The sequence below is a fragment of the Mya arenaria genome, chromosome 13 (genome assembly GCF_026914265.1).
Source record: "Mya arenaria isolate MELC-2E11 chromosome 13, ASM2691426v1".
In the NCBI taxonomy this organism is placed as follows: Eukaryota; Metazoa; Mollusca; class Bivalvia; order Myida; family Myidae; genus Mya; species Mya arenaria.
In genome coordinates, this window is record NC_069134.1 from 60,400,911 (window position 1) to 60,420,143 (window position 19,233).

At 35.7% G+C, this 19,233-nt stretch overlaps 1 protein-coding gene across 21 annotated transcripts in view; it reads left to right on the forward strand.

Annotated features, from left to right (window-relative positions):
* Positions 1-15,444, forward strand: part of LOC128213615 (collagen alpha-1(I) chain-like) — a 257,574-nt gene extending 242,130 nt beyond the window's left edge. For 20 of the 21 annotated variants that reach the window (XM_052919564.1, XM_052919571.1, XM_052919567.1 and 17 more), the window contains 10 exons: positions 1,684-1,737; positions 4,515-4,577; positions 5,066-5,137; positions 6,184-6,222; positions 6,961-7,065; positions 8,744-8,776; positions 9,691-9,837; positions 12,058-12,214; positions 12,757-12,924; positions 13,947-15,444. In XM_052919564.1, the coding sequence (XP_052775524.1) occupies positions 1,684-1,737; positions 4,515-4,577; positions 5,066-5,137; positions 6,184-6,222; positions 6,961-7,065; positions 8,744-8,776; positions 9,691-9,837; positions 12,058-12,214; positions 12,757-12,924; positions 13,947-14,161 (1,053 nt within the window). In that variant the 3' untranslated portion in view covers positions 14,162-15,444. The remainder of the gene's footprint in view (positions 1-1,683; positions 1,738-4,514; positions 4,578-5,065; positions 5,138-6,183; positions 6,223-6,960; positions 7,066-8,743; positions 8,777-9,690; positions 9,838-12,057; positions 12,215-12,756; positions 12,925-13,946) is intronic. The other variant, XM_052919576.1, reaches the window with a different exon arrangement.
* Positions 15,445-19,233: the final 3,789 nt, after the last annotated feature.

Below are 19,233 nucleotides of genomic sequence, written 5' to 3' on the forward strand. Positions count from 1 at the left end.
ATTTCTTAGACCAGTCGCCCACGGTACACAACGAAGCATAGCGTAGAAGTTTATTCGTGATGTCCGACGATGTTTTTTATTTGTCTTATAAACAGTTTATATGGCAATATTTATCGGAGCCTTCAGTGACAATATTGCCGATTGATTTACCAACTTAACTGATTTTATAAATGAATTGCAATATTCATCATAGTCTTGTGATATACTATTTCTCAATTAACTTGTAGTGTTGCTATAATATTATCCATCGGAGCCCTGAGAAACATTTATACCCAGACTGACTTCCGTTATAATTTCATTCATTAGTAATCTGACTTTTTGCAGCGGTACATATCTCTCGTTTAATACTTTTGAACTATTTGTCGAAGATTGAAACACGTTCTCCGTTGAATTCAAGACACGAAATAAATATGTTGCCCGTTCACAAGGCCAACCAGCAGCATTCAAATGAATTAATTTCCCTTTGACCTATACGAACGTTCCCGAAATGGTCTCACCGACAAAAGAATAATGTCCTTTTAATGAGTCGGGCAGACATGTATTTTAGCAGGAGCGGTCCAGATTTCCTTCACCAAAAGACGCAGACACGTTTCATGTTATTTAAAACCAGTTAAACTAATTAACTAACAAGTTAGAGTCTGAATGCTTGCTTTGAAGGCTAATTGCTAGGTATGTGCGGAGGGCACATGTAGCATTACGTAATCTGTAATGGTGATGAACACGTTGCGTAACCTCGTAATGTTGACCTAATGATAAAAAAATGTTCCAGGGGCGTAGCTCCGAGGTAGGTATATACTCGTTGATCGTATATGCATTTAAGATTGAGGTAGCTAATCGGATTACGTGTTATGACCAACGGACCTACATGTATACAGTGAGTGAAGTTAATGACATATTACTGTAGCCCCGATGTGGAATTCAAATAATTCGTAGAATGATGTAGCTAATCGGATTGCTTGGTATGACCAACGGACCTATACAGTGAATGAAGTCAATGACATGTTACTGTAGCCCCGAGCAGGAATTCGATGTACTCGTTGATCGTTTATGCATTTAAAAATGATCTAGCTAATCGGATTGCGTGGTATAACGAACGGTTGTATACAATGAATGAGGTCAATTAAATATAACGAAAATAGTGACTAAGGTTTCATATTGAATACCAGTTTCTTGGCAGATTTCACTATCTTAAACGAGTTCATGTTTTCCGATCCGTTAAGCCAGTCATAAGAAAATTCCAATTAGAGCGCATAAAAATCCTTTCAAAATTTGTCAAACGAGTTCAGTCGCTTTGTGAAACCGGGCAATGGCCATTAAATGTTAGAGATTTGTTTGTGCATGTCATCATATTTAAAAAAACTATTATATGCTATATAAGGTTATAATAACACAGTATAAGTAGTTCGGTAATATAATCAACTTAAACAGGGAGAATTACATTTTTATTTTGGTTTTGGAAAGCAACAAGTCTAAAACATTGCCATGCCATTAGTGTCTTCCTCGTCAGACGGCGTCGTCCTCGTACACAATTCACGCCTTAGAATTCTAAGTGTTTGCCAAGGATCGAAACATGTTCTCCATTGCATTCAATAAACCATACAATGACCATATAATACCATAATTGTTGTTGTTGTTGTTGTTGTTGTTGTTGTTTTAAATAAAAGTAATACTGTATGTTTACAGGGTGTACGTGGAGAGAACGGTAAACCAGGGATGCCCGGGCCCTTGGGACCGAGGGTAAGTTATATGATAAGTTGTAAATGTATTATCATTTCAAACAAAGTGAAAATATGAATCATTTCTTTAATATAGATAAATGTAAAGGCCAGTGGCAGGTATTCATAAAACATCTTAAGTAATTTCCTAACTTAAGTCAATTTCTTAAAATGTTTTTGGTCAAATTAAGCAAAAATGTATAAGTTTTTAATAAATAACCGTAATAATATGCATATATTTAATAAAAATAAAGTATTTTAGATATAATTAAGCCAATACATCATATGACCAGTGAGAAACTTAACTTAAGAAAATGTCTTAAGTTAGGAAATGACTTAAGATGTTTTATGACTACCGCGCCAGACGTGTTTTACGTCACAATGATTTGTTTTGAATATGTTATATAAGGTCTGTCAAGCTTTTTAACGACGAACTAAAAAAATGATTTATGATATTTTTATAGAAAACGATTTGTAGAGTCATGTTTATTCATCAAGCATTATTATATGTTCTGTAATTGTATTATTGTCTCGTAATCCTACCAGTCGATCGACTCTTTATTATAATGTTTCGCCATTAATCTAACCAAATGCTCTTTTATCCATTGGGCCGATTTCTCCGAACTTTGTTAACATCGTTATTTACGACATCATTGTTGTGTTTTTAAAGTGGAATATTCTTTGACGAATTTTATAAACTTTTCAAAGAGATTATCACTGCTGAAAATGACAGAGAGTTGGCAAACACTTATTGGCGGTTAGTTAGTGAAACGATCACATGACTTGTAAGACGTTCGGAAATAAAAACGATTTTTAAACGGGGAAACCATTCAGCGCTATTTAAAACCGCGACAAGCAGCTAAGACAGTATGGTAGGCAACATGATTGTTTACGTTATTTTTTAGAGCTGCACTCTCACAGACTGAACGTTTTGACAACTTTTTTTTTTATTTTTTGTCTTGAAAGGAGCCATGTTTGCGAAAATCAATGGAAACCAGTTATATAAGACTGCTGATAAAAATTATATCGCAGATTTTTATATCTAAGTTCAAAAAATGATGTTTTATGCATTTTTCTTAAACCGTTAGTAAAGGTTTAAGCCATAAAACATTAATTTTCGAACGGAAATATGAAAATCCACGATCTGATTTTTGTCAGCAATCTTTTATCATTGGTTTGCAGATATTTACGCAAAAATTTGCTCTTTCCAAGACAAAAAATAAAAAGTTGTGAAAATGGTATATCTGTGAGAGTGAAGCTTTAAATCCGTGTAAAATGGTGTATTATCGGCCTTCTACTAGGTCTATTTGACAATTCTAGGCTTGTTTTGAGAGTTAGTGTTTTTGCTAATTTTGGGACCAGCTGGTGTCTACTGCCTTTAATATTATTATTGTGTTATAAACGTTACGGAAAGCTTGGTATTTACATTGTAATCATATAGTCCCATAATGAGCGGTTCTTTTTTTAATTTGATTGACACGCATTTGTATAAAACAATACAATACAATACACTGCAATATCTTTTTTTATTTGTGATAAAAGGCTTCCAGTCATAATTATAATCATACCTTGAAGTAAACGTACGAGTTATGCCCATTTATGCATTTAAAATGGATATAATTTATGTAGCACGGGTATTTTAATTGTTCAATATACAATCGAACCCCTGGTTAGAATTACTCGTTGGCTTTAATTTCATGTCAAGGACCGATTTCTTTAAACTGAATAATTACTGAATTTCCGCTTGGCTCGAAATTTCCGACTCTCGAGGTATTTTCGCCGGAGTCCCTGAGAGTTCGAGCCAACGGGGTTCGACTGTATCAAGCAATAGAAACGTGCGTGCTCTTGTCCCTGCCCGTAGGCTACGTCACATATTTCTAATTAAAGAAATATTTCAAGATTGTTATTGAAGTCCCCCCCCCTAAGAAACGAGAGAAATTTCTTCTTAAATCTCTATAAAAAACCGATTTGAATTTGTTCAGCGTTTTAAAAGTCGTTTGTTTGATGTGAGTATTTTAGAATACATGTAGATAAAAATCTGTTTGGATAACAGACTCTCACGAACAAATTATTTAATAAATTAGATTAGTTCCGTTCAGGTGACTACACCAGCTATATAAAACCCATGGCCATCAAAGAAAACTGGTCACTTGGATTCAGAGACTACCATTCCACATTATCCTAACACCTCAGTTTTTCTCAGTGTCATTTAAGACATTCATAGATCCAAAATGAATGTCCGAAAAGTTACATATCTTTTAATATTAGCCATTTTGGTCATCGATATACTTGCGGATAAAGAAAAAAATGGGCGAAAACGAAAAAATCGGAAATCGAAAAGACGCAAGCTGAAGGAGTTCGTGGTTTCTGAAGGCTTTCAATCGGATGTAAGAGGAACTATATTGTGTAGTTGGCGTATGAATTGCATGAGTATAAACCGAACAACAAACTTGTTGCTCTCGTGGAACTATTTTCTTTTGAGTTTTCAAAATTTTCTATATTATTTAATTGAGATATATGCCAAATTAAGTCCGGAAATCGTGAATCTTTAAACACTAAATTAAAGAGGGAAACGCCTTTTTTTTCAAATATTCGTTGTCAAATAATCTCAGTTTCATTCATCTACCCAACATTTTAATAAACTAAATTGCTTCTCTTTGAGACTTGCGAAACAAGTTCCCGAGGGCAGCCAGTTTTGTTTAGCCGAGTTGAACAGCGAGGTAGGTTGTATGTTTATGTGTCTTTATGTAGAATATAGATGAATGTAGATTATTTGTACGTTCGTCCGTCTGTCTTTAGGGTACCGACGGCGAACGAGGGGCGCCCGGCGAGAGAGGAACACCGGGACAGGATGGCAGACCGGTATGAAAATCATAGAGCTGGGAAACATAGAATTATACCTTAGTAGTAAATAAAACTGAAAAAATAATTAACGTTATCGAGTATTCTCCATCAGTACTACGTAGTGCGGCAAGCATTTGATATATCAAAGATTGGTACTCTTATCACAAAATTTAAAACAATGTTTTATCTAAATTTGCAATCGTAAGAAAAAGTGTCTTTCCGGCACTCATATTACATTATATCATTACTTTCACTGTGAAGAACTTTGGTTTAAACTATAAATAAAAGTTATGCAGAAACGTAGTAAACATATTTTACTTTCTATAATATTCATCAATTCACCAATTTGAATTTAAATTGCGTGAAAACATACGGGTATAAAATGCTGTAACGTATGATCCAACAACGGGGTTTATAATAACTATACGGGATTATTGTTCTGAAATGTAATATCGATCACTGCTTATGAAGGGCGTCACTGTATCTCCTTGGTGCATGTTTACTAGGGTCCCACAGGTCAGACAGGGAGCCCTGGACCCATGGGCATGCTAGGACCCCCGGGACATCCCGGCCCTCCCGTAAGTATCAATTTATGTTTCAATGTGTCTTAGGGATTATTGAAAATAGAGTACCCATTATACCAATGCTGGTGTTTAGCGACAATATTGCGTTTATTAAGTATCATTACTTTATGTCAGTGAACATATTACATGTAAATAAAACGAAAATTGCAATCGAACACCTCGGCCATTTTCCTTCGAAAACAACCTCGGATTTATGCCGGTGCATTATTAAAAGTAGTCCATAAAATTTATAATAATACTATTATGTCATTGTTGTGATTAAACGTGTAATATTTATAATTATGTTCCAATATATTCAAAGTGAATTGTATTATTGCATAAATAAAGATGATTCCTTAGGCTTATCTGCTGAATCGAAATTACTACGCGCTCTACTTGCAGCGTAGTTAAATGTAAAAAATTCTGACAATGTAAACATATGTACATCCCAGGTTGTTTTCCATATATATTGGCCGAGATGTTCCGATTGACCAAATATATGTTTTCTTATTTGTTCGGAATAAATTTCTTATGGTTTATAAATATTTTGATAACGTACAATGTTGTTAAAGCGTCTACGTACGGCACACGTGTTTAAAGTATTTTGAATGTTGTTATGTCCTTCACTGTCATAAAATCTTTTAATTAATTGTCTTGTCACATAAATAATTGCTTTCTGAAACCATCTACGGTAAGTGCTCTTACATACATTTTTATAAACTAACTATATATAGTAGCTTTTATAGAAATGTTTTCATATATGTTAAACGTTTGATATATTCAGTTTTTTAACATGTCTTTTTAAATATTAAGTAAAAAGTACATGCAAAATATCGGTCAAACCAGGTATTAAAAAATATTGCATGTATTAAACATATTTCGTATGACCTAATTTCGATACTGTTAACACATTCCATATGACCTAATTTTCATTTACCAGACACCCCTTGTTAAACGATTTCATTATAAGCCCCGCCACAAACCAAACATTTCAAGTTATGTACGTTTGTTCTTCACACTTAATTACCGCCAGAATATTGAAAGGTGTTCTGTGTTTTCAGGGACCCCCAGGACCTGCGGGCGAGAAGGGATCAGGAATTGTAAGTAGCATCTTGTCATATTACAGAGTTTGAGTAACGCTACTTGAAACATGATAACGTTTCTTAAACTGTATTCTTATTGCGTCACATAAACACGTGCCAAGTGTCACTTGACAAAAGGACGTTTCCACCGGATTGTGTTATTTATATATTTTCCCATTATCTTTGGTCACAAAATCTATCTATCACATAATCAATTTTCCATCTGATGACACATAATCATTTTTTCCATCTTATGACACATAATCATTTTTCCATCTTATGACATATAATCAATTTTTCCATCTTATGACACATGATCTTCTTTTTTCCATCTTATGACACATAAGCATTTTTTGCATCTTATGACATATAATCATTTTTTTTTCCATCTTATGACACATGGTCAATTTTTCCATCTTATGACTCATAATCAATTTTTATATTATATGACACATAATCATTTTTCCATCTTATGACACATTTTCAATGTTTCCATTTTATGACATATAATCAATTTTTCCATCTTATGACATAAAAAACATTTTTGTTCCATGTTATGACACGTTAACATTTATTCCAACTTATGATACATAATCAACTTTCAATCTCGTTGGTATTTTTGTGTCACATTAACACTAATACTGACGGGACACTTTGTCCTCTTATGTTGTGAACAACTGTCGCATCACTTATTTTAACTATTTTTCTAGCGCATCCTTTAGCAGGTTTTTGAACGCCGTTATTTCTCCATTTCAGGAGTTCGGCACATACGACCTGCTAGCGTCTGCCGGTCAGGAGACCCGCGGGCCAGCCGGTCCCCCGGTAAGTGAGCTGTGTAAGGAAGGTCCACCCGGCGAACCGGTAAGTCCGGCAACCCGGCACCCTGTCCACCCGTCCGTCTATGTTCCCACATGACCGGTTTCTTTACTCTACTCAACCCAAGGTTGTGTCACAAGGCAATGGATCCCAAAAGCAGGGCCGAGCTTGCATAAAAATCCGGGTTGTATTCAATAAGATTTTTTTACTCAGACTTTAAAGTAAAATGTGAGTGATTTGATAAGTTAATACTTATTTATTTTACATCGATTATGAAAGAAGTTATTTCAACGTTATATTAATCATTCTCATTGGCACGATATTACGCGAGAGTGTGGTCTTATGTTTTTGGGGAAACCGGAGTGCCCGGAGGAAAAACTCGCTTGTTCGGCTTGGTGACTGCAAACAAAGTGTTTTGACTGGACCGTAGAATTATTTAACCAGTATACTGAATGGAATCACTGAGGAATGTCTAAGGATAATAATTGAATTGAATACGGACCCTGGTTTGGTTTGGTAAATAAAACCTGTCTTGGAAACAATCCATTCTCAAAACCTAACTAAGTTTTGTGAACAGAATACTGTCGGATTAAAATAGGGTTTAAGAAAACCAAGAATCCAGTAAAGAAACTGACCATTAGAAAAGTGTTGCGTTTTCCTTATTTGGTTCAACTCTCATTGCAAATTTTCTAACATTACCTGAACAATTTCTCCTTGTTTAGTTCATACTAATTTATATTAGCTGAATAGTGACGAGCGATTCTATAGTCCATAGAATCCCACTCGAGTGCGTTTCTCAGTTAAAAAGAAAGCGCTGGGGTCAAGTGCGCCTGTTTGGGTAAAACCCCAAAGGCACTTGCGATAGACGAATGGACAAAATGTTAACTATTCTGCAACTTAGATTCATGCATGATTTTGTGTTTTTTTTTAACTTTCTTTTCTATTGTTGTTTAGCATTGAATATGTTTTAAAACAGGAGATACCACCCACAGTTCAATGTGGTTGGGTCATTGATAAGTCTGTCCGTCTGTCTGTTTATTATTTTTGGAATTTTACATATTATGTATTATTAAATGCTATTAATGTTTTCGCTTTTTACTTAAATTCGCTGGCGGCGTTCATGTTGTTTGGGTCATGCGCATAAAACCACTGTCGTTTATACCTACATGGAGGTTTTACAGCAGCCGAAAATAGTTGACACCCTTGGATCGTGGTGTCATATATAGATCGTGGTGGCATATATAGATCGTGACAGCATGTATAGATCGTGATGTCATGTATATATAGATCATGGAGCCATATATAGATCGGATAAATGTTGTTACAGCAGCTGCTACTAAATGCTAAGCACATATCAAACTGGATTGGTCAATATTTATCCAGTTTATCAAATGATCAACCAATCAAATTATTTAAATATGCTTATCAAAATACGTTAACACAGGGAATCATTTCAGGCTGGTACATACAACTTTACCTCCACCCACCTCATTCTTATTTATGATGTTGTTTTATTACGACTTATACTAAAGTTATAATTTTAATAGTAATTTGAGGTAATTGTTTTATGTATAAATGACTGTTCTATGACTGAACTACGATTCACTTCTAATACCTCGTTTCTGTTTTTTTTCCTGATAAATACAAAAAACTAAAAGCAAGTACTCAAACTGTAATCCCTTATTTTAAACATGAGGATGTATGTATATTGTTGTTGTTTTAGGGACCATCGGGACCGACCGGAAATGCAGGAATGGTAAAGTCTCTTCTTTATAACCCGCGTGGTTTAAGTAGGGTCCGCCAACTTATCAGTATACGTATGGCTTAATATCAGCTGCCTCCTGATTAGCTTTAAGTAAATGTATTGGAAAACTGGCGAAAATACTATCTTCTCATTCGACAAAATATAATGTTGACCACTGAAATTGGTAATGGGCCGTGAAAGTCAGAACACGAAAGCTTAAATTGTAAAAGCATATTACTCCCCCTTTGATACACAGTTTCATTATTTTCAGGTCGGATTAACTTGAAATGATATCTTTATGTTTGAAATCTAATCTCTTTGGATTTAAAAATTCCAGGAAATTAAACAAAATTGAGAAAATGCTTTGAGGTGGCGGTTCCTACCTATGTTCTCTTTGATTAAATTTACAGCAGCATGAACGGATTATTTGCGGTTTCTTTCATGTTCCGCTATGTATTGATGTTAAGATTAAAAGATTAACGACGCTAGATTATCTGAGAAATTCGGTTACGTTTTTATTGAGTTAAGTTAGATTGTTTATGGTTGTGATCTTATTTTTATTTATTTATTTAACTTTTTATATCGCCATAAACAATGTTATCCCTGTTCTTTTATGCATGATAATTAATAAAGTATGTTTAGGTTATTCAAATAAGCTTTATCATTTATTTATCAACGTTATGTTTAAATAGTGAAACTGTTTTACTAAAACGCTTAAATCAACATTGGTTTTTATTTTTTTATGGCGAAATAATTAACTTTAATTGCGAAATAATTAATATTTTAAAAGAAAACAACAACATGTGGTTTGACAAATTTATGTATCAGATTTACCATGATAATATTCCTGATATCTTCTATCAATTACACGTACTCACCTGTGTCAAACTTTACATCCATTTACTAATGATTGTGACTATTGTTAGTCCGGCCCTCGTGGATCTCCCGGCGAGCGCGGCCCACAGGGAGGTTCCGGCAGCCCAGGAGTCCCCGGGATCCCAGGCCCCACTGGACCTCCGGGACCAGCGGGTGAGAGAGGACAGCCAGGTTCACCAGGAATGCCCGGACTTCCGGTATGTACTTTATTTTTTCATTTCATTTTACATTTCCCATCATTCAATAAACTGTCAAAACTCGGAGTTCCCTTTGACGTATCTCGTGTAACATGTCATTAATGGAGTTCCCTTTGCTGTTTCTCGTGCAACATGTCATTTATGGAGTTTCCTTTGCTGTATCTCATGCAACATGTCATTTATGGAGTTCAGCAAGTATCCCATGCAACATGTCATTTATGGAGTTCCCTTTGCTGTATCCCATGCAACATGTCATTTAAGGAGTTCCCATCCCATGCAACATGGCATGGATGGAGTTCCCTCTGATGTATCCCATGCAACATGTCATTTATGGAGTTCCCTTTGCTGTATCTCATGCAACATGTCATTTATGGAGTTCAGCAAGTATCCCATGCAACATGTCATTTATGGAGTTTCCTTTGATGTATCCCCTGTGCTGTATCCCATGCAACATGTCATTTATGGAGTTCTCTTTGCTGTATCCCATGCAACATGTCATTAATAGAGTTCCCTTTGCTGTATCCTATGCAACAGGTCATAAATAGAGTTCACTTTGCAGTATCCCATGCAACATGTCATTTATGGAGTTCTCTTTGCTGTATCCCATGCAACATGTCATTTAAGGAGTTCCCATCCCATGCAACATGGCATGCATGGAGTTCCTTTTGATGTATCCCATGCAACATGTCATTTATGGAGTTCCCTTTGCTGTATCTCATACAACATGTCATTTATGGAGTTTAGCAATTACCCATGCAACATGTCATTTATGGAGTTCCCTTTGCTGTATCCCCTTTGCTGTATCCCATGCAACATGTCATTTATGGAGTTCTCTTTGCTGTATCCCATGCAACATGTCATTAATAGAGTTCCCTTTGCTGTATCCCATGCAACATGTCATTTATGGAGTTCCCTTTGCTGTATCCCATGCAACATGTAATTTATGGAGTTCTCTTTGCTGTATCCCATGCAACATGTCATAAATAGAGTTCCCTTTGCTGTATCCCATGCAACATGTCATTTATGGAGTTCCCTTTGCTGTATCCCATGCAAAATGTCATTTAAGGAGTTCCCATCCCATGCAACATGTCATGCATGGAGTTCCCTCTGATGTATCCCATGCAACATGTCATTTATGGAGTTCCCTTTGCTGTATCTCATGCAACATGTCATTTATGGAGTTCAGCAAGTATCCCATGCAACATGTCATTTATGGAGTTCCCTTTGCTGTATCCCCTTTGCTGTATCCCATGCAACATGTCATTTATGGAGTTCTCTTTGCTGTATCTCATGCAACATGTCATTAATAGAGTTCCCTTTGCTGTATCCCATGCAACATGTCATTTATGGAGTTCCCTTTGCTGTATCCCATGCAACATGTCATTTATGGAGTTCTTTTTGATGGATCTCGTGCAACATGTCATAAATGGAGTTTCCTTTCATGTATCCCATACAACATGTCATTTAAGGAGTTCCCATCCCATGCAACATGTCATGCATGGAGTTCCCTCTGATGTATCCCATGCAACATGTCATTTATGGGGTTCCCTTTCATGTATCCCATGCAACATGTCATTTATGGAGTTCCCTTTCATGTATCCCATGCAACATGTCATGCATGGAGTTCCCTTTGCTGTATCCCATGCAACGTAATATTAATGGGGTTCCCTTTGATGTAACCCATGCAACATGTCAATAATTGAGTTCCCTTTGATGTTCCTCAATCATGTATAGGTTTACCTTTTATGATCCCAATGTAATCATGCATTGGTGGGAGTCCTTCTGATATATGTCTGCGTAAATTGTCAAAAACGTAGTTCCTTTTGATATTCCCGCTATACTATGATGTCATTTAAAGGTTTCCCTTGTTCCCCATGCAAAATATAATTGAAACGGCTTCCTTCTGATATTTCCAATTGCAGCTCTATCGAATAGTACATGCCAGATTTCAGATACTCCCACTTGTCACTTATAATGTTTCGGTTTCATTCTTAAGTTGTTTTATTAGTTTATAGTAGTTTGTCATTTATGGATCATTATGTTCTGATCCTTCTGATGTTTTCTTATGCGGTGACCCTCGGATGTTTCTGATGTGATTGCCATTTATGGGGTTCAATCCGTTCTTTTCCAATGATTTGTGCCATTTACGGGTTTCATTCTGGTATTTCGTATGTCGTGTGCCAGTTATAGAGTTCATTATGATGCCATTGTTTGTTACAGGGCCGTAGCGTCTCGGACGAAGAAGTTCGACAGATATGTTTCCAGATTTTACGTGAACAGCTCGAGGACCTTGTCAGGGATTTGAGAGGTCCACCCGGACCCCCGGGGATAGGAAAATCCGGCAAACCGGGACCACCCGGAGTTCAAGGATTCGCAGGTGACTAAAGTGTTTGTTGAGCAAATAAATATGTAAATATGCGTTCCTTTTTTTACGTCTGACGACCATTATGATTTGTTTTGAATATCCATAAATTCCTGAATGGGACCATCTTATCAATTCATTTTGAATATCCATAAAATTTACTATGGGGCAATCTGATCAATTTAATTTGAATATCCATAAATTCAACAATGGGGCAGTTTTATCAATTCATTTTGAATATTATAAATTTCACAATGGGGAAAAATCATAAGATAAAATCGTAAGATCATTAACTTCAGTTATTTGCGAATCGAGTATCACAAAGTAAATGAAAAATAAATTAAAATTACCTAGGCTGATAATTAAAGCAATGAATGTTTAAATCAATAGTTTTACTACTCAGTAATATCGATTTAAAAGATAATGAAATACGACATGGGAGTTAATAAGATTCCAACAAAATACACAATATAAAACCACTCTAAAACAAGTTGCAAGTACATGTACAGTAGTATGTAGCTCCATAAACGCACATAACAAAGTGATATTATCTGCAGGAGAGCGTGGCCCACAGGGTCAGCCAGGCGAGCGCGGATTTATGGGACTCCCGGGAGTACCGGGATCCCAGGGACCTGTCGGACCCCCAGGGGAGCAGGGTATCAAGGGTGATAGAGGTCCGAGAGGCAAGGGTAAAGATGGAATTATGGGTCCACGTGGTATGCCAGGTATGCAATTGTTTTTCGTTATCATTTACTTTTCTATTGTTGTTTTTATTAATCATTCTGTCTGATATTATGTTTCTTACATCTTCATTATTCATTAAGGTATACGGTGTACGCAAAAGTTGTCATTTTATCGAGTCATTGTGGCGGATCCGTAAGTAAGGGTCCTTCGACAAGTACGCAGAAGCAGACGATAATTATACAGAAGTTATACTCCACATTCAGATAATAATAGCATTGAATGTGATAAATTATAGCTATAAAAGCAAGTTTAACATATATAAAATAGTTTTTATAAGTTAGTGGCAGATCTGTGGTCTAGTGGTAACCCACTCGACTGACAATCCAGAGGTCGCAGGTTCGATTCCCAGCAGCAACACTACAAAAATACTAAACGTCTCCCGGGAGGGAATTTAGATGGGAGTCCCGTGTGCTTTACACTTGTGCACGTTCATGAACCAGGGTTACATTGTCTGTGCACTATGCTCCAAAAAACCTAATAATTATGACTAACAAGCTTATCGGAGCACTCGCCGAATGAGCCATGTCCGAGTGCGACTAAAAATAATCGTACACATTCACCATCGAGCCATAAGGGATAGGTTAAATTGTGATTCCTGGTAATATTTGAAAAATTATTACTTGCTAATAACTCATATGGAAAGAAATTACCGAAAATGCATTAAAGATGAAGCCATTTTGTTCTGTATTTCAATAGACATTAAATGATGCATCTTTCGAGGCCGAAAAAGTGCGTTTGTAACATTTGTTTTTTGTATGTTTTATATATTCATTTCGACACAATATAATATCAAATTATACCAAACTAATATGATTTCACCCAGCATCGGAAATTGACATTTTTGTTAATTGGATACTTTATCTATTAATTCCCATACTCAAATGATGTGGGTTTATCGTTTTGTTTGTTGTTGTTGTTTTTAATGTGAGCAGCGGTAGCTTTCCAGGAGTTATTGTTAACAGGATATCGTTACTCCATATGACACAATGTTTATTGTTCACAGGTGCGCCAGGACCCCCGGGCGTGGGCCAGGAGGGGCGACCAGGAGAGCGCGGCACACCGGGGCAACCAGGTACTCACGGACCCCGCGGCCCTCCAGGATCACAAGGCGGGCCCGGTTATTGCGAATACTGTAACTACGCACCAGCGGGCGGTCCCCAGCTTATACGACTTCCGGGTTCAAACGGCGGTTCCGGAAATAGCATCAAGGGGCGTTAAAAACATAGACTACCACTATGATATTATTTTATAAAAAATGTTTAATTGAAAATCAAAACTAACTTGTGATAAAATACCTAACTGTATTGTATTGAAGGTAATATTTAGACTTCTTAGCTTGATGTTATTAGCATCTGCTTGGGATCCTAGTATATTAGTTCTATGGCATGTTAGAATCCTTTTCGCCTCAGATGTGTTTAATATGCTTTAAGCTCTTCTTCTTAAAGAACTGCATGGATTCTAGATAGTGCACACCGGTACTTATAGAGTATTTTCGGAGATAGAAATTCCTCTAAAAATGGCTTATTTTGTTTATTTTTGATGTAGACAATTATGCACCTTTAAAAAAAAGTCCAAACGTCTGGAAAAATGCATGCCATGTTTAGGCCAGTATGTTACACATAGTCAAGAATGCAATCCCTACAGTAATTTAGTGACAAACTGAAGTATTTCATAATATAACTTATACTTAAAACGTTTCATATAAGACCATAAAACGAAGCATTCGATGTTTTTATATATTTATTTAAAACTAAAAAATCTTCGATAAAGGATTTCCTTTTATAAAATTATATTCAAAGAAATCTTAGGTATTAAAAAATGAAACTTCATTGATATTTCGGTTTTTTTTAAGATATCTAGATATGAAAAAAAAGATTCTTGATTGATATTTAGGTTTTTCAGGTTTATGAAATATAGCATTTCAGTTTGTCAGGTCAATGAAAAATGCAGGTTGCTTTTTGTGTTAAAAGTTTATGTTTAGGCGACTATAAATAAATTGCTGGATTTTCGTCCCCGCCCGCCCCCTCTTTTTCCACCGCCCCTTAAATTTAATGACTCAAAATAGAAATGTTGAAAAAGTGTCTGTTTTTGCGTACCGGTCCGGTACTGCCAGAGAACGGCGTTTATTCATACATACGGAATTCGATGTAGACATTCAAATGTAAAAAAGGAGAATTGTAACGATCTTGTGCATGGTTGGTCTTAAAACACATGTTTATGGTCCCTTAATAATAAAGGCCATGAACACATATGCAATGTTGAAACAGTCATTTAAGAAAATTACAAAAAAATCACTCCCCCCCCCACACACACACACACATTTAAAAATATTGGATGACAATCTAGCAATTAATTTGTATTGGCCTTTTATAGTCCCAACTTTTGTTTGCTTGGTTATATGTTTAGTTTCTAGTTTTTGGCGATGAGAATATGTTAAAAACACTGCATACAAGCATCATTGTCTTACCAGTGACTTTATATATGTTTTTCCTTCCTTTCTTTTCGTAACAAAATGTTTGAGTCGTAGTACTAACCTGTTATGTATTATAGATATGTTATTATGTGAAGCTTAAATCGTGCTTACAATGTACAATACTCATTAAAGATTGATTTTGTGATCACTAGCGGATTAAAGAGTTTCCAAACTACATTATTTTTCATTTCGAACTTGTAGTAAAAAGTGATTATAATCCTATCAAAACATCATTTAAAGTAATATTCACAAATTTTCTCGAAACAAAGGGTCGTTTTAGAAGACGATATAATTATTGTTTCGGTTATTCGTGTTTATTATAACAGGAAACGGATCACTTTCTAAATTGCGACCTAAACCCCTCCCCCATCATCAAATCGTGAAACCACCCCTTGGGGAGGGGGGGGGGGGTGCGTTTGACAGAAGCATCTTATGAACATTTTAGAATGTTTTAACTTAAGTGTAAAATGTTGAATTATTATATACATTTCCTGAAAATTTTAAAAGAATATAAATAAAGCATGCTACTTTGCACCAGCGAAATTAAACAGTTAAGTATTTCTTTAAATTAAGAAAAAGATACAACTTCAACTGAAGATACTACTGTAATTCCATTTCTGGTTTTACTGAGGGTTTCTAAGGAAAGCTTAACTAAGCAGCACCCACCGCCTGCAGCATGTCTTATTTCCAGCACCTTTCCAGCATGTGTATGCATAATGATATATATTATCACAAGTAAAGTTCACAGAGATTGGTCGATATTATATCGGAACATCACAAATTAACCAATCACATTCGACGTCTGTTTGTCCGAGTTTCTCCGATGCGTTGGTCGATGCGTTGGTCTGAATAGAGGTTTATTATTGGTGTTTTCAGAAATATGCAATTTGAGGGTCACGAAAGCGAAAAGCATTAAAGTGACATTGGGACGATTGTTCAGAACTTTGTTAAAGTTAACAACGTCATTAACAACATCGTTGTTAACTTTTGAACGTGAACTATTTGTTGATGTGTTTGCATATTTAAATATTAACAAGTACAGCTGGAATAGTTGTCTCAAATCTTGTTACAAATGCAGCAGATCAAACGTGTATCCATTACACTTCCAGAGCAGTTACTATTTTGAAAGTTAACAACGATGAGGTTAACAACGTTGTTAACTGTAACGAAATTCTGAACAATCCGCCCATTGAATGAATGAAATAAATCAAATGAAACCTTTTTCACTTATTATAATTGTATTTAGGAATTTATGGATTTGGACGCAAAACAAAATATCTACATATTATAGCAACCAAAACTGTAGATAAAGGAATACATATATTAGGATTTTAAATAGAAATCACAGGGACTGATAATATACCATGGTTGGTCAGTTAGACAGAGTACATATATCCCTATTGAGCTAAATTTCTGCCTCCGTGTATTCAGAGAGTTACTCGAACAGACAGACGCACGGACACCGTTCATCGTGGTACGGGCTGTGTTTGTGGGGCCCGTATGGGTTCTATTTCACCGTTATTTGACCGGAATGACAGCTTCAACGGGAAAAAGATGCTTATTTATAAACATGTACATACGTCACTTGTATACACCTTTGTCATTTATGAATTATCAGCGATGGACACCTATCTACGTCACTTTAACAGTGCCTATATTTGACACGTTGTCTGTTTTTAAAACATTTTGTTATCCAAATGAGACCAAAGCTTCAATGTTGTTATATTTGAAAATTTCAATGCTTTTAAAATCAGATTCGATCACCTTTGCTTGTAATGTGCAAACGTCTGAACATTTTTTCCCCAATATTGCTAAAATAGTCACAGAAAATACACATTTTAAAAGAAGTTGCTAGTGAACCTCATAACAGACGCTTATAGGCCAAACCATGCCAGTTTTAAGATTTACAGATGTTTTATAAACATTTGAGTTACCCTTTTTATTGTCAATTATAATACACCATGACATATTTTGAGTATTTTACATTTTTCATCTTTGTACATAATGTTTGCATAACTCTTTTTTGTAATATCATAATATTTTTATTATTATACACATACAGCTTTTGTATCATGTCGTCTCTTTTTATACATTTCATATTTTGCAAGTGCCATTTAATAATTATAAGTGCCATATATTTTTAACAAAGTGTGAGAAGTTGTATTATAATGTATTTAGTTTGAAGGATATCTTCGAATTAAATTTTCAAGGTTACACTATTTTATCAAAATACATCGAAAATAAAAATTACATCGAAAATAAAATAAAGAAATGACCTTAACAAAAATGGGTAAATGGATTGCATTCGATTATGAAAACTGTTCTGTTTTTGATTGAAATATGTTTTAAACACTTATTATGAATCTCGAAATAAAGCTTTGAAATAAAAGAATTGTGTTAACATGTGAACTTCAATATCTTCTCAATTGACTTACAGTCGAAACTCGCTATGTCGAACTCTGTTATCTTGATCCTCTCGTTATGTCAAACTTTTTTTAGATTTTTTCGGTATAGTTTTACACATTTTTTATTTTGGGTATATCGAATGTTCGCTATCTCGAAGTATTTCTCGAGGTTCCTACGATTTCGACATAGCGGGTTTTTACTCGTCCTTTTGAGTTCCAGACTGTTCTAAGTGTGTTTTGGGGTCAAACAGGGAACTTTTAATCACTGGTATCGTCTTTTTCAATCTCTATCATATAGTTGGACTTAAAACAGCCAGTAAATGAAATTAAGTGAGTTATTCACCAATCCAGTATGTTCTAATAAAAATATCCCGCTCTCATAACTTCCAGACTGTTCTAAGTCTTAAATTGGCAAATGAAATCAGTGTATAAACGACACGTGATTCATGATTTTTTGCGTGAACGAGCATTTCAGAACATAATGCGAGAGCCCCGCCAAATAGATGTCGATGCTCGTCCGTAGTTTTTGTCATAAAGGGGCATTACCCAAACCATAGTAAAGCCATATGGTGAAGGTCGAGTTGCGAACCTTCTTACACATGGGGGAATTTTTAATGGCAACATGTGTATTCAGTTTTATGAATATTATATCTAAATTGTTTTTATTTATGGCCTAAGTTAGCGTTCACAAGAAGGTTCTCGCACAATAGCTCATCTCCCTCGCATTGCAAGGGGGAAATGTGTCATCAGGATATTGTCAATGCCGGATTGTCTGAAAACAGGAAAGTATGAAGAACTTCGACATTTAAAGTTACGTTCATACTTTTTATTTGTTGTCCGACGAGCTAAAAACAACAACAACGGGACAGGCACGCTCTAGTATGTATGATGGTCTTTGCAAGTGTAAAAATGGGCACCAACGCTCGTCTGTTTTTGCGGACGAACAAGCAAGAGCTAGAGCCTTGCTACAAACAATTGTACATTTTGTCACTGCTAATACTGGTAACATGTGGTATCAAGTTGCAAATGTTTTTTTTCTGGAATGTAGAACATAACCATGATCATATATAATTACATAAGTTCTAGTTTTAAGTTCAACCTTAACGGAAATAGTGATTCAATCAAATAACGAAAGAAAACAGTGCAAGGTTGTCCGGATAGCGCAGTTGTCAGTGCAGTGTTTAGCGCGCTCGCTTCTCACCAAGGAGTACCAGGTTTGATTCTCGGTCTGGGCCTACGTGAGTTAGATTGATTGTCACCAAGCCAGCGGGGCTACTCTGAACACGCCTACTTCCCCCACAACACGAGATCACCTTCACCCGCAACTTCGTGACAACGAGAGTGACATAGCATAAGTTATTGTTACTTTCACAACAATATTTGTGAAATATCTTCAGTTTCAACAAACAACG